The sequence below is a fragment of the Caretta caretta genome, chromosome 7, assembly GCF_965140235.1.
Source record: "Caretta caretta isolate rCarCar2 chromosome 7, rCarCar1.hap1, whole genome shotgun sequence".
NCBI classification, from domain to species: Eukaryota; Metazoa; Chordata; order Testudines; family Cheloniidae; genus Caretta; species Caretta caretta.
The window spans coordinates 106,689,298-106,705,491 of NC_134212.1; the positions used below are offsets into that span (position 1 = coordinate 106,689,298).

General features: G+C 44.2%; 1 protein-coding gene across 1 annotated transcript; it reads right to left on the reverse strand.

Annotated features, from left to right (window-relative positions):
* Positions 1-8,646: 8,646 nt before the first annotated feature.
* On the reverse strand, positions 8,647-16,144 carry PSTK (phosphoseryl-tRNA kinase). The gene is made up of 6 exons (XM_048858939.2): positions 15,929-16,144; positions 13,550-13,841; positions 13,046-13,244; positions 10,542-10,617; positions 9,878-9,971; positions 8,647-9,620 (listed from the first exon to the last, which is right to left on the reverse strand). Exons 1-6 carry the CDS (start codon positions 16,142-16,144, stop codon positions 9,421-9,423), a joined length of 1,077 nt encoding a protein of 358 aa, XP_048714896.1. The 3' UTR covers positions 8,647-9,420.
* Positions 16,145-16,194: the final 50 nt, after the last annotated feature.

Consider the following 16,194-nt stretch of genomic DNA (forward strand, 5'->3'; position numbering starts at 1 on the left):
AACTTATCATATCCCCTCTGTCTTCTCTTCTCCAGACTAAACAAACCCAATTTTTTTCAATCTTCCCTCATAGGTCATGTTTTCTACACTTTTAATCATTTTTGTTGCTCTTCTCTGGACTTTCTCCAATTTGTCCACATCTTTCCTGAAATGTGGCGCCCAGAACTGAACACAATACTCCAGTTGAGGCCTAATCAGCACGGAGTAGAGTAGAAGAATTACTTCTCATGTCTTGCTTATAACACTCCTGCTAATACATCCCAGAATGATGTTAGCTTTTTTTGCAACAGTGTTAGACTGTTGACTCATATTTAGCTTGTGGTCCCACTATGACCCTCAGATCCTTTTCTTCAGTACTCCTTCCTAGGCAATGATTTCCAATTTTGTATGTGTGCAACTGATTGTTCCTTCCTAAGTGGGGTACTTTGCATTTGTCCTTATTGAATTTCATTCTATTTACATCAGACCATTTCTCCAGTTTGTCCAGATCATTTTGAATTTTAATTCTATCCTCCAAAACACTTGCAACCCCTTCCAGCTTGGTATTGTCCGCAAACTTTATAAGTGTACTCTATGCCATTATCTACATCTTTGATGAAGATATTGAACAGAACCGGACCAAGAACTGATCCCTACGGGACCCCACTCATTATTCCCTTTCAGCATGACTGTGAACCACTGATAATCATAGGGATGTACAGTGTTAGAGAATGAGCTCACCCTGCAGTACTGGCTCCTGTCCCCTGGGGTTGGACCTGGCTCCCTACTCTGGGCATTATGATCCAGCACATGGGGTCACAGCACCACTCAGGTTGGCCTGTACGCTCCTCCGGTGATGGAAATGGAGGGGGCTGAGGACCAAATTGGATTTGCATTGCAACATAGCACACGGGGCTGCAACGCTGCACAAATTTGTCTCCTGCTCCTCTATCTCCATCTCCATCTCCGGAGGGGTGGACGTAGCAAACCTGAATGGTGGTATGGCATTAGGTCATAATGCTACTGGGTCTGTGGGTATTTTACTGTCTATTAAAATTCACAATTTTTGTGACCACCTTGATGTCTGTGACAAAATTGTAGCCTTACTCATATCTTCATATTTAAGAGATTTACTTGATTATTCCTATTATCTAGATTATTCCTAAAACCTAGCCATAGTTAATGATTTAGCATTTTGGGCATTGGACTAATGCATGTGCAAAAACCTCAATTTTTTAAAAAAGCATAAGTAGTATATAATTACTCACTTAGGTAACTAAAAAGCTGCTGAATGAATTTACTTCATCCTTTCTGAGGAGCTTTTGCACTCAAACAAAGCATAGAATGTTTCAACTCCAAAGCAAACTAAATGAGAACATTGCAGGCAGATGAAAGCAGGGCATTATAATGGAAGTCTGTATAAAGCCTTAATTATGGCATTTACAATGGTGCCTATCTTAGACAATACCTGCCTAGAACCCTGCCCTAGTTCTGTTTGAGTGATTTTTATATAGGAAAATGGTTGCCCGGAAATGAATCCTTTCAAAGCTTTTAAGCTCTTAATATTCAACCAATTTATATACTCTCGTTAGAATTGGCAATGTACTTTTACTGGGGAAAAAGCCACTTCTTTCGTATCACTTAACACCAGCAATGTTATATGTTCAAGTCTGTGATGGCAATCCAATTGATTGCTTCAGGACTTGCAGAATGGATGGCAGAGATATGACCAGGACATGATTACCTGGAACACTGTATGGTTGACAAGATGTTCCATAGTTTCAAATCTGTTTCCGCAGTCACAAATTGGATTGTGTCTCAGTACCCTTTAACAACAAGGAGTCCGGTGGCACCTTAAAGACTAACAGATATATGTGGGCATAATCTTTCATGGGTAAAAAACCCACTTCAGATGCAAACTGAAACCCCCCTGACACTCAGTACCCTTTATGGAGGGGGTATGTGCATCTACCCTGTGATGTGCAGCTGTGGTTCAAAGTGGACCATAGTTTCCATGGGAGGGAAAAGCCGCTAGGTTCTTTGGTTGGGTCCTTGAGGAGTTGTTTGTTCAGGATGTTGCCTCCCCTCCACCTTGTTCACCACTGAAAACCCCAAGTCTTCAAGCTCTTGCACTGCAAGCCAAAAAGGTTTAATAGGGTTGACTGGCAATTTAGGTCTTCATGTCTTGGGCGATCCTTGTTCCTTTGAATATGATGGGACTCTTGAAAAATTCTCATGCTGCAATGAATTTAGGGTGGCTGGATGTGCACCAGTATGGGAAGCCACAGTCACGTATTGATTTTACTGTGCCCATAACTAGCCACATAGAAGTGTTAAGTTGAGAATCAGTGAGTGATGTGTGGGAGAGGTGTGTCCAGGCAGGTGAGCAGTATTTTGTGGTAGAGTAAACAAGGGCCAGTGAAGAGGTACATAAAGTTTTTGCATCTGCTGTCCAGGTCATTCCTGCCAGGTTCTGGATGAGGTTTACACACATCTTTATTTTGTTGTGGATATTTTTCACGTGCCAGTGGTATGTGAGGCTTCAGTCTAATGTTACCCCAAGATATTTCAGGGTGGGATTGTGTCTTACAGAAGTCCACATACAGTTCCAGCCTAGCTTTTTGATTGTTTAAATTAAATGCTGACAACTGTCTTGGTGGGGTTTGGTTTTAGCTGCTAGTGTAAGAAATATGGTTTTAAAGTCCTTGTTAGGATTTGTTCTATGGTAAGTAAATCCTGTGCTAGGCAAATTTCCATTAAGATGGTCAAGGAGAGTCATTGGTATAGATATTAAACAGGATCAGTGTTAGGTCACTTTGTAATTATATGGAACTCATACTTAAATACTGGCACCGTGCTTTTATTGTGGGCTGAAAAGAATTTAGGATACAGGTGTTTTCCTCAGCACATGCCAGTAAGAATCAACATTGCATACTGTACATGCTAACCACTATTAAAGGATCCAGAAAAGCACTTGTAGCATGACCTTGAGAAAAAGCTGAGAGCTTCTGAGTAGAGTGCTGGCTGGAAAGTGGCTTGGCACTGTAAGCAAAAAAAATGTCTCTGGTTGTTTGATTCCTACTGTGTTCAGGGAAACAGGATTTTATGTATATTTGTAAATAAATGGGATTACATCAAACAAACAGCTGACCCCGTTGTCAATTTCTCCTCCTTACAGAAACAACCCACAAGACCCCAAATACTGGCTAACTACTCAGATCATTAGGGGTACACGGGTGTCCCGTGGGATATGTTTATCATGTACCAATGGAAGGTGATTCAGAAAGTAAGTAATAATATGGCAGAGTGTGTGTAAAACTAGTGGCAAACTATCTTGAGCAGGGTGAGAGTTAAATATTCAAAAGCACCTACATCTCCTAGGATCCTAAGTCCCATTGACTTTCATTGGGATTTAGGCTTCTAAATAATTTAGGTGCTTTTGAAATTTTTACCCAATATCAAAGCTAGTGCTTCCCACGCTCAAACACAAATCAATTGTTGCCTTCATTGAATGTTTCTAAGAAGAAAAGCTAATGAAGTATCTTCCTGAATAAGAAAATAGAATTATACACTATTAGGGACATCTAGTCACGGCTACTGAAAGATTGTAGAATATTCTACAAATAACAATGTTTTCTAATGTCTAGTTCAGTTCTGAATGTCTCAAGAGATGGTATTTCCAGCATTTCCATGATCAATCAATTTCACCGTTAGTGAATGTTCTCTGTTGTTCTACCAAAGTTTTTCTTTCTTTAATTTCATCCCCCTTCTCCTAAACATTGTTTTTCTTCCCTGATGTTTACACTTTTTCAATAGACTAGCTGTTGATGAGCAAGTCATACCTGCCCACTGGTTAGCCTTTCCTCTAGCTCCCTCTTCTGTACCTCTAGCTCTCTCTTTGTGCCTTCTTCCATGCTGCGCCTTCTGCATAGACCAGCCACCCGGCTACTGTGCAACAAACCAGACCTTTCCTTAAAGCTCACTACTTCCAAAGTTTATCAACACTCATCCTCCACCAAAAGATATTTCATTCATTTATAAAGATGTTTAGGGAAATTTAACACCAAAATAATCTTTTAGCTATTGCTTCCTATAGTGAAACTGCCCCAATCACTTTTTTTAAGGCTTTCTAACTCAATGAACCTTCAAGCATTCATTACAAGTCACTGAGAGCAGCTACATTGTTTTTTAACCCTACATGAAGACTTTTCTGACCTGTGCTTGAACCTGGGGTTCTGTCATCCACACAGCAGCACACAGACTCAAGTCAGACTAACCATATCCCAGAATCCTTAGCACCATGCCACCCGCCAAAATGTGGCCATTCTAGCCCTAGGACCATGGTGCACTGTGGAATACTTTACTGCCCACCTTGCATTTGACAGGACGTTTGAACAGCCCACCAAAGCAGCCTGCAGAGCAGTCATTTTGGTTTGTGCGCTCCCAGATACTGGGAAGAAGCATCTTTTGATGAACTACTCTTGCTTGTGCTTCCACTCCTGTGACAGGAAACTGGCAAAGCATCCACGAGGCGCTGGTGGACATTTTGGCAGCGATTTCTGTCCCACCAAAAGTACCTGCTGGATTTCCTAATGGAGCTGCAGGAGGAGGAGGAAGCAGAAGAGGAGGAGTACCCTGCTACTGCAGACTCACAATGGCAGATGCTGCTCAATAGAATTGGTAAAGCCACTGATGCCCCATACATAGACTGCCACTTCTGGCTCAGGGCCACAAGCAGACTGGTGGGACCACAGCGTCATGCAGACCTGGGATGTCCAGCAGTGGGTCCAGAACTTTTGCATAAAGCAAGCCACATTTCTGGAGCTCTGTGAGCAGCTTGCCCCACCCTCTAGCATAAAGCAACGCCCTTGCAGGTCCAGAAGAGGGTTGCTCAAACTGTCTGGAAGCTGGTTTCCCCCCAGGCTGCTACAGGACTGTTGCCAACTACTTTGGGGTTAGACAGTTGACTGTGCGTAAACTGGTGGTGGCAATCAGGCATGTGGTTAACCCCAAGGTGGCAGACATTAGAGATATTCCGGAGGTAAATGCTGGCTTTGAGAGAATCAGGTTTCCTAACTGTGCCGGGCCCACGGATGGGACTCATGTAGTTTGCCCTCCTCAAGAGCACGAGTACATAAACCACCAAGGGTACTACTTCACTGTTATGCAGGCGCTTGTGGACCACAATATGTATGTCTATGTGGGCTGTACAGGAAAAGTTCATGATACCTGAGTTTTTTGCTGCTCCAGAATCTACATTCAGCATAGATAAATGTGTTTTTTCTGGAAAACACAGCATGCCTTATTTGTAAACGTCGTAAAATAGTACAACACTCACACCCTGGTGCCCAGGCCAGCTGCCATTACAAAACAGTGAATACCAGACACAATCCCCTGACCACTACATATCCCCTGGCTCCACATTCTCTTTTCCCTTCTTTCCATGTTTCCCCCTCACTTGGGGGCAGAGGAGGTTTTACCAGAGAGGAGTTGAAGAAGGAAGGCTGAACGGGCTTTCGTTGCCCTGCCCAGCTGCTTATGAGTCCTGAATGCATGGGCAACCCTGACATGGAGTTGTCAAAACTACTGCTGGACTGAGGGTACATGGCAAGTGATCATGATATGGCGTTGGGGAGGTGGCAGGAGATGGTACTCCTGCAACCATTATGGACAGGAGTTGCTGAAACAGTTCTCTCTATTGAGCACTGTCCTCTTCCCTTAGCCATCATTCCTGTTCCAGGAACTGCTTTGCAAGTGCCTGCTCCCTCGCTGACACCTTGTCCTCTACCTGTCAGGAGGCCGTCGTTCCATTCTTTTGTCCCTCTTCTTTTGGTAAAGGACCTTCCGGTCTGCCCTCTCAAGAACATTGACCATAACTTCACCATGGAAACGCTTCATTTTGGAACAGTCCTTGAAGGTACGTTGGGCCAGGGATTCAGTTCCTGAAGAACAGCAGGCAGTACAGGTTGAGGAGGTTGAAATAGGAGGAGCAGTGGGGGTTATTGTCTAAACTAGCTCAGTGGAGGAGCACAGAATTAATTATTGTGGAATCTCAAGGACAAAAAAGTAACATTTCTAAAGTGAACCAATACATAGTGTGAAGGAAATGCTTCGGCCTCTGGACACAACCTTGTTAATCGCAGTTACAGAAGTGCATAGACAATGGTAAGTTTAAAATTATAACCCTTTTTCTGTTTCATAATAATCTCATAAGTAATTGCCATTCGGAGGGAGGTGGGGAACGGGTGTGTTTAGTGCCCTTGCTGCAAAAGGCTTTTTCTGTCATTTCAGGCCTTTCACATTTTGGAAGACATCACTGTTCTTGTGGTGCCCTATTGGCGGAGGAAGATTTTATTCCAGGCTGCTGGAGGGAAGTCTGCAGTGTATACATCTGAAGTATTCAAATGTATAGTAACCAAACAGCACATTTGTGAGTGGAATGGACTAGTCAGATACACAGACGGGCTTGGAAAATATGCCCTTCCCTGCAAGGTGACTATCTGGAGTTCCTGCTTCAGGAAAAGTTTGCAGCTGTCAGCTAGCAGGATTGGGTCAGAATCTGAGGGAATTAACATGATGCTGCATTGGCTTACCTTGCTGCATGCAAACACACTAACGTCTATGGCTTTCCTCCACCCCATAGTCAGTATAGTTGCGGGGAAAAACTGACACCCCACTCATATGTGGGAGACATAATTTTGTGACATGCAGACTGCATGGAGTACCTCTAACTGAAATGGACTAGATTTGGAGATAGAATACTGTTTCCCAAACACACACACACACACACTGCTCATTGTTTACAAGCAGCTCCATAGACCCAGGGGGAGTGATTACAGAGTGGCAAATTTCTTATTATTGAAAGGAAAACAAGAATGACCCAAGCAAACATCTGTGACTTTACAGTTAAAATAATCTTTACAGCTGTTTATGAATGTCTGAAATTCCAAATCACCATTTTGAACTCAGTGTTGTGGGGGACATGGGAAGGAGGAACACCAAGGCACTGTGATACAATCTGCCATTAGAGGTCACATGCTGGTAGCTGGGGCTCAGAATTTTTGCACTGCTACTCAGAGCAGAAATCCCTCGCATTACTTTAATAATAAACTCTAAATTTGAGTCAGACACATACTGGGCTTTGGGACAGCTTCTGCCTACACGGGGTTTGCTGAAGGTTCGGCAGCAGGCTGTTCCACGGGGCGGAGAAATCAAACAGCTCTTCTGAATAGGGACCAAGAATTTGCTAATGATTGTGATCCACAGCCTGATCTGACTGGTTTCAATAGAAGTCACTTAATGCTCTTCACTGGGATCCTGCTGCTGGTTCCCATCAGTCCCCATGTCAACAGGGCACCATGCCAGCTGACCAAGCGGTCATGAAGCACAATTGGCTCCGTGCTGGGCGCAGTGCCCAGAATCCAGTCAAAGTCGTCATAAAACGAGCATGCCATTGGGCCACTGGCGAGTTGCCCAAGGTGCCATTCTTATCGCTGGTCTTTTGGTACTTTCTCTTCAGCCTCTTAATATGTTCCCTGCACTGATCACCTGTCTGGAAAATCTGTAAAGCTGCCAGCTTTTTAGCTATTTGCCAGTATGGGGGGGGGGGGGAGGGGGTGTCATTCCTGGTGCTTTTGCTGAAGTCTAGTTTTACTGACCTCGCACCAGAGATTCACCCTGTCACAGGATAGGCGTGTAGAACACAGTCTGTCCTAATAATGTCCCAGAGCTAACAAACTGCTCAGAGCCCTTGCTCATGCCTAACCCCAGCAGGATTCTCAAAACTAGGCATTGCCCCACCCATCTCCCCAGAGCACGTCTACCAAGTTGGACAAAAAAACAGCTGAGGATGAGCACGCTTGTCTTCCCCAGCATACCTCTGAACAACGCACTGCCCGTTGATTAATGCACTAACATGGGATGTAAGAAACCTAGAGTCAACTCCCTGCTCTGCTACACTTGGAGCAGAGACTTGAATCCACGTTGCACCTCCCAGGAGAGTTCCTCTAACCACAAGATCATATTCTGGGGTGGGTCAATCTCCCCTGTTGAAGCTCTTCGACTTCGTATAAATAATAATTTGGGGAGCCAGGAAAAGACACTGAGTCTGTAGCCTGGTAGTTCGGGCATTCACCTGGGATGTGGGAAAGGCAGGTTCAAGTCCTTGCTCCAAATCAGCAGAGCATAAGGATTAGAACCAAAAGTCTCCCTGCTGCCAGCTGCGTGCACTAACTGCGGCATAAGTTTTTTTTCTATTACTGTTCTGATTCAAGGGGATAAGCAGCATAGTGCTAGAGAAAGCTATACTAGCATAAGCAGCAGGAAAACTTTTAGTTACAGGGCCTGAATCTTGCCTGGCTTAATATTAAACACTTTATTACCTCTACTATTAATTACCTAAAGTAGCCAGACACTGTCTGTTTTTCAGGGAGCGAGAGAATACCATTTTTCTCTCCACACAGTGCAAGTGTCAAGTCTAGAAGATGCATTGCTGCAGGTTTGATTTGATCTCTGTTGCCAAATATTGCAGAGTAGAGAGCATGCAAATGTGATACACATTGACCGTGTGTTACTTAGAAAGAAAGGCCCAGCAGGTGCAATCAGTTATCCACATTACTATAACAAACAACAGCCGTGGAAGACAAAAGTCAAAGTGTACAACAAAGATATCCTAATACAATCTCTTTATTAATATTACCTAGCATCATACAGACATTAACCAGTTAATGTAATACTGTGTGTACTGACTATTAAATAAAACAATTTATAATTTCCTATAATTTTTTACAGATGCTATGATTCACGCTATTATTATGCAGGATGATGACGGTCCCAATAGGAATGATGACTTTGATAATATAGGACGATGTTAATTACTGAGCGCAAACAACATTTGAGACCAGATCTTTTCTACTTATGTACATCATTGTTGCCTAGCTATAAATACTTTGGAAGAACAAAGGATTGGGAGGAAGATTTGAGCTTCTATTATTTGTTCTATGGAAAAAGGGTAAGTGACATTGAAAAAAAGAAAAACTGGGATAATATGAGATGAGAAAGGAACAGAGAGATGGATACATGGAAAATCTAGGAAATACAGAAGCAAGGACGAAGAACATTAAGGATGGAGGAGCCACGGAAGGAGTTCAAAGATTTGCACCAAAGATGTTTTAAGAGACACAGATTAGAATTCAGGGGACTACAGCTCCAAAATCTCTTTCATCTTCAAAACTCATTTCTTCCTATTGTTGGCCTGGTCTTAAAAATGAAACACCTGAGTTGTTAATGTTTTTTTGGTTTCATAACATTGTGACAGAAATGAATTTATAAATTAACATCAACCTTCACACATGGCAGCAGTGGCTTCCTCAGATAACTTATTCAGCAGACGGCAAACACTATCACGTTTCTGGCATTCCTTACACTGAAAACACAGTGTGCTCATTTAAAAAAAACCTTCATCGCTACATTGTCAGTCACTTGTTGGAATGAAGTAATGACATTTGTAACAAATTCACCGCTTGGCAGACAAAATTGATTTTTTTGATGATTCCCTTGTCGTAAATCTTCCAAAAACTCTGCTTTAAGCTTATTAAGTTCTTCTGCCAGAATCTTCATCTCACTTGGAAGTATATTTTTATCTAAAAGAAAAATAAAACTATAGTTTTATCTTCACATGCCTGCTAAGTTTCAAAGAACTAGGCCTGGGTCCTATGAACACTAACTTTAGTGGGACTTCTCATGAGAATAAAGTTTCACACGAGTTTTACTTGCAGGACCCTAGGGTCTAATCTTATACTATTTCAGTGTACGGGTATTTCACAGTTTCAGCCTTATGTTAGTTACCAGTTGAGCTATATACCCGTGGAGAATGACAGTTAGAATATGCCATGCATACCTTTCACATCCTTCATTGTTTGAGAGACAATTCGTCTGAAAGCCTGATCAGCTTGGTGGAGAATACTAGCTGCACAAATGGCTCTGTCTGTTTCCTATCCAAGATCAAGAGAAAGTTATATTTAAGAGTAGAAATGCATCCAAAAATGTTCAGTTTCTTTAGAATTTCACCCGCTTCCGTGTGTCCCTCTCCTACTGTATGTAAGTAAGTATTCATGATTCAGGGGCAGATTACAGCATTTAGCCACAGCTTTGTGTTGGGAGTAGCATGGAAAATGCACCATGGCATTACCTCATGACATGTCTCTGCTTTTCCCCGGAACAACTATCTGTACCACCCCTTTAAGGGGGACAGCATACGATTTCCCTCCCAATGCGGTCAGTCAGTTGTGGGAGGCATTATCTTAACTACTGTAGAACATATTCAAAGCTTGTTAAAATGCAGTCCAGATGACTTAATTCAGAATTTGTGGCACAGTCACTATTTTTCATAGCGAAAACTCATTCTGTACACAGTCTTTTTCCTCTGTGCTTTTTCAAGCAAGAACTGTGGAAGGAATTTCTCATTTTTAGACACCAAGGTGAACAGCATAACTAAAAATGCACAATTAAGTCTTTCAATATAATCTGCAGGAGGGTATTTGTTTAAAGACAATTAGTACTACCTTTTGCTCAGTATTTTCCTCAATTTGTTTCACTGGATTTTCCAAAGCAGTAACCAACAAATTAATCACCTGCAAACTAAAAAACAATGTTATTGACACCTTTTCTCTCATTTTGTAAAATCAACATATAATGGCACAAAAAAACCCAAACAGCTGATTCTCAGTTAAGGTTGCAAAGTAAATAATGTAAATCTTAGACAAGACAAGGGGGCAAGAAGAACATCACAACAACAAAAAATACACATTACAAATTATGGAAACTATCACAACTATCACTTAAAGTAAATTACATAAATATGTTATTACTATTACAGTTCCAAAATCAGTTAATGACAGTACTGACATTTGAAAACTCACCATACTTATTCCTAACAACAGTCTTAACTCTAGCCCAAAATACTGACTTACAAACTTTTTCAAAATGCACACAATGAATTGTATAATTTGCCAGGGTAAAGAGGTTTTGACATATTAAATTGTATAAATCAGGTTTTGATACTTAAAGTTGTACGTCAGTTTTTGACATTTTATTTTATAAAATTTTCTGGAATAAATAATTTATGATTAGTTGAGATAATATCTTTGTTCTTTATATCTATGTAAATGATCCTATCCAAGAGATATTGTTTAAATCTATATCTATCTAAAGTTTCAAGTGTTTAACTTTATTTGACTTCAGTGAAACTTCTCACATGGATACATTTATTCACATGCATAAGTGTTGGCAAGGTCAGTCACAAATCTGTACCATAATTAGGGCCCTACCAAATTCACGGCCATGAAAAACATGTCATGGACCATGAAATCTGGTCTCCCACCGTGAAATCTGGTCTTTTGTGTGCTTTTATCCTACACTCTACAGATTTCACAGGAGAGACCAGCGTTTCTCAAATTGGGGGTCCTGACCCAACAGGGGGTTGCAGGGAGGCCACAGGTCATTTTAGGAGAGTTGTGGAACTGTCACCCTTCTGTCTGCGCTGCCTTCAGAGCTGGGGAGCTGGAGAGCAGCGGCTGTTGGCCAGGTGCCCAGCTCCAAAGGCAGCGCCCCGCCAGCAGCAGCACAGAAGTAAGGGAGGCCATGGGCAGCAGATGACCCGGCCATTGGGGGAGGCTAGCCCTCGGCCCCTCGCCTTGTGCCTGAGCCCCCTCTTTTCTTCCTCCCTGTCTGCCCCCTCCCCCGTAGGAGCCCAGAGCACCTCCACCATGGACCCGGGCCGCAGGTGGTGCAGCCACAGTGCCCTCAGCCCTGGTGCCCCAGGTGGCCGCTCCCAGCCCCAGCTGGCCACCCCCAGCCCTGAGTGGCCTGGCAGTGCAGCCAAAGCACCCCCAGCCCTGGGCCAGGTAGGTAGCGTGGCCCCAGTGCCAGCTGCCCCGAGTCCCTGTGGGAAATAGGCCGGCCAGCCCCAGCCAGCCAGGGTCAGGGCAGAGTGTGGGGAGGGGATCTGGGGGCGGAGCGTGGGCTGTTGTGGGAGGCACAGACTCCCCCTGCGTACGATACCCGACGCCCACATGGGTGGCAATACCATACCATGCCACCCTTACTTCTGTGCTGGCAGTGGCTCTGCCTTCAGAGCTGGGCTGCTCTTCAGCTGCCCTTCTCTGAAGGCAGCACCTCCAGCAGCAGCAGAGCAGAAGTAAGGGTAGCAGTACCGCAATCCCCCCTACTTAACATTGCAACCTCATCAAAACTCCCTTTTGGGTCAGGATCCCTACAAGTACAACACCCTGAAATTTCAGATTTAAATAGCTGAAATCATGAAATTTACGATTTTTAAAATCCCATGACCATGAAATTGACCAAAATGGACTGTGAAGTTGGTAGGGCCCTAACCATAATAAGAAGTTATGTAATTTTGGTTATGATGATCATTGCTTTTCATCCCCAAAAAAGAGATTGAAACCCTGTTTCAACTGAAAATCTCAACATGACCTCAACTATGGCGCCATCAGTGTCTGTCCAGATCTTTGTGGAGAAAAAATATCTTAAAGGATTGTGATTTGGGAAAATTAATAAGAATCAATTAACATGAATAATTTTGTAAGGAAAAGGACACCATCTTATTCCTTTCACTTTTGTTTGTAACACTATCCCCACTGTAGAAATCTGCAGAGAATTACAATTGTTTTAAAAATATTAAAATCTAGCTGTGCTCTTAATAAAGGCGTTTTAGCATCTTCATTAGAAAGCTGTTTTCCCAAGAATATAAACAAAAACAAAGCTTAAGAAGACTGTGCAGAAGCATTTTTTGCATGCATGTGTAGAACCTTGTTAAAAATAGGCACAAGCATCCTTTTAAGCCTGCTGTAGAACCACTATTGGCTCAGGCTCTCAAGTTTTAAAATATTTTCTATGTGCAATATGCATTTATATCAATTCCCTGGCTTCCAGAAATAGCTCTACAGAGTGTGTACAACATACTGCACATACGTAGTGCATGAAAATTGCTATTTGCCTCTCTATGAAAGCAGAGTATATAAAGGAGAACTTTAATATCACAACATACTTATCTTCTGAAGTGCATTCGACATTTTTCAGAATTAGGCTATTTTGTTCCCACGTGTTTTTCTCAGGATTTGGTACTTCTATTTTTCTTGCCATTAGACATATGGTCTCATCAGGTAACGGCTGACTTCTCAGACAATTCCTCTGTAAACAGGACTCAAGTGGACAGTCTAAAAATAACTGGCAGAAGCCCAGTGAATCTAAAAGAATTTCACAAAATATTTGCTTTGAAGAAAATAGTAATTTTAAACTGCTAAACTAATGCTTTCTGAAAACTATGTGTGTGAGAAATAGAAAAATTTTACATAAACTAGAAGTTGCCTATAAGGCAGAGAAACTAGTCCGAGCTTGTGCTTTATTTTTAAATATTTTAGCCATTTAAAATTTATTTTACCATTAAATAACTTCCAAAATGGACTAAGTAGTTAAAATTCACTGAATCTGCAGAATAATTATTTTGCTATAAAACCTGGAATTAATGCATGTAAAGGACAAAAAAAATTACATTTGCGAGCTAGCTGGTACACTTCATATCTCATGCTTTGATAATAAAAGTTGTCATCCAAAACAAAATACAATGGTCTGGAAGTGGTCGTATTTATTACGTAATGACAAGATTTGGCATCATGTATTTCTGAAGATATTAATCCTTGTTCTTTGAAACAGGAAACAAAACTTTTCCATGTTGCTTCAGTTCTGTTTGTTGGAGCACATAAATGATCTCCATTAATAAGAGCATGTAAGAAGTGTTCAAGGTACTTTAACAGTTCATGTCGGTACAATTTCCAGCAAGACAGCTATGAAAAAAACAAAGTATTTCACATTTAATATTAACGTTTAATTTAACAAATACTAACTCCCGCCCCCTACGCTTCTCATGTTCCTTCCAGTTCTCCCTTATGACGGTTCTTGTGACTCCTTTCTTCTTCAGCCTTCCACTTTCTTTCATGCTGCCTACTACCCACACCATAGCCTTCCAATTCCATATAAGTCTATCACTTTTCCTCCCCGATGGCCACCTTTGTGGCAAAAGCCCTTATTTAGCACATGTTTAATATCAGGCATGTTCAACATGTTAAGCACATGTTTAACATCAGGCATATGCTAACATGCGTTTGCTTAATAATGATTTAAGCATGTGCTTAACTGCATTGCTGAATCAATGCCCAAAGGTTGATCGCCTCACACATTTTTATGTCTTTGTGCTTGAACGGTGTGCAGTTGTCAGGTGTTATATCTATTTCAGTTTGGATACAAGCTCTTCAGCCAGAGAACTTGGGACCATACCTACATGGCAACATTTTCATGTACTTCAAAGGAAGGAGGCCTCTTGTTGCTGTCTTTAATTCACTCATACTTAACATATGGCAGCAGATTTAACACTGGCTCATACCTCAATATTTAGACTCCAGAGTGAGGTTTGGGTAGAATTTTGACATTACCGCTGAATTTCTTTGCTCTTGTGTTTAGGAAATAAACACTTAGCTAAAATGAGAGCTGCTAGGCAGCGACAATTGTGGTCCCTCTGTGTCTAAAGTAATTGATTATCGTCCCCTCCCATAGCAGTTGGGGTCTGGGTGTACTCTGCAGGGAAAGGCAGAAAGAGAGGCAAAACAGAGTGGAAATGCAAGAAATGGTCAGAAGTGAAGAGCTGAACGAAGAGATGGTATTGGGCTGCAGGGCCTGTGCCAAGTGCTCACAATGTCCTTTGATTTCAATATAAATTGCATATGCTCAGCCTCTCTCAGGATTTGGCCTTGGCTGAGGGAAGGTAGGACCACTTTTAAAGCTCTGCCCTTGGGTCACCTTCCCCACTAGCTTTCCCCAGAAGAAACCCCCCCCAGTTGGGGCAGAAATTCCCAGGCTCAGCTGTGGGATGGGAACAGACACAATGGCCTCGTGCGTGTGTCGCCCACGTTGAGTTCAGAGGTATCAGGAAGAACAAGCGGCCTTCTGAGGAAGAAGAGGGGGAGTGCCCACAAAGTGGCACTTGTGGGTTGAAAATAACACTGCCTTAGACAGTACAGAAGCAGTGCCTGGGATACAGTCTGCATTTGGGGGAAGACGAGGAGGGACCATACAGGGAGGCAACCCTGCCCTCAGCACTGGGGAGGGGCAGTGCCCGGCCACGGGGCGGGGTCAGCTCCGCCCTCAGCACTGGGGAGGGGCAGTGCCCGGCCACGGGGCGGGGTCAGCTCCGCCCTCAGCACTGGGGAGGGGCAGTGCCCGGCCACGGGGCGGGGTCAGCTCCGCCCTCAGCACTGGGGAGGGGCGGGGTCAGCTCCGCCCTCAGCACTGGGGAGGGGCGGGTCAGCTCCGCCCTCAACACTGGGGAGGGGTGGGGTCAGCTCCGCCCTCACACTGGGGAGGGGCGGGGTCAGCTCCGCCCTCAGCACTGGGGAGGGGCGGGGTCAGCTCCGCCCTCAACACTGGGGAGGGGCGGGGTCAGCTCCGCCCTCAACACTGGGGAGGGGCGGGTCAGCTCCGCCCTCAACACTGGGGAGGGGCGGGTCAGCTCCGCCCTCAGCACTGGGGAGGGGCAGTGCCGGTCACGGGGCGGGGTCAGCTCCGCCCTCAGCACTGGGGAGGGGCGGGTCAGCTCCGCCCTCAGCACTGGGGAGGGGCAGTGCCGGTCACGGGGCGGGGTCAGCTCCGCCCTCAGCACTGGGGAGGGGCAGTGCCCGGGACACAGCCCGCCCTGAGTGGAGCAAGGCCAGCGCACGTGCCGCCACTCGCTCAAGCCCGAGGAGGGGCGTGGCAGACAACTGCCCGCGGCCAGCGCAGTTAGCACTGAAAAGGTTCCACAGCTGCGCAGAGCAGCGCTGGCCAATAAAGGGGAGGTCAATCTACGCTAACCAATAGGAAGGGCAAAATCTGTACTGACCAATGGGTGTTGTTCTACGAGCCCCACTTCTGTCTCTGGTTGGCTGAAGGCCTCCTGCGGAATGAGGTCATCGTAGGTCAGGAGGGCGCAGTCGCAGCCTGGGTCCCCGCGGCGTTGCAGGCTGTGTTTCAGCGCCCGCGCCAGAGTGGACTTGCCCGCTGCCGGCAGCCCGCACAAGATGCACACGCCCAGCCGCCGGGTCCCGGCAGCCTCCATCGGGGCGGGGCAACTGACAGCGAGCGGCTCCGTGTCGGGAGGCGAAGACT

Excerpts from the sequence above, each read along its gene's own strand:
- PSTK (XM_048858939.2), bottom strand. The coding sequence starts at position 16,144 with ATGGAGGCTGCCGGGACCCGGCGGCTGGGCGTGTGCATCTTGTGCGGG. Across the intron at positions 13,842-15,928 it reads TCGTAGAACAACACCCATTG|CTGTCTTGCTGGAAATTGTA; the intron begins GTCAGTACAGAT and ends TTTTTTTCATAG. Across the intron at positions 10,618-13,045 it reads GAATGCACTTCAGAAGATAA|TTTGCAGGTGATTAATTTGT; the intron begins GTATGTTGTGAT and ends ATTGTTTTTTAG.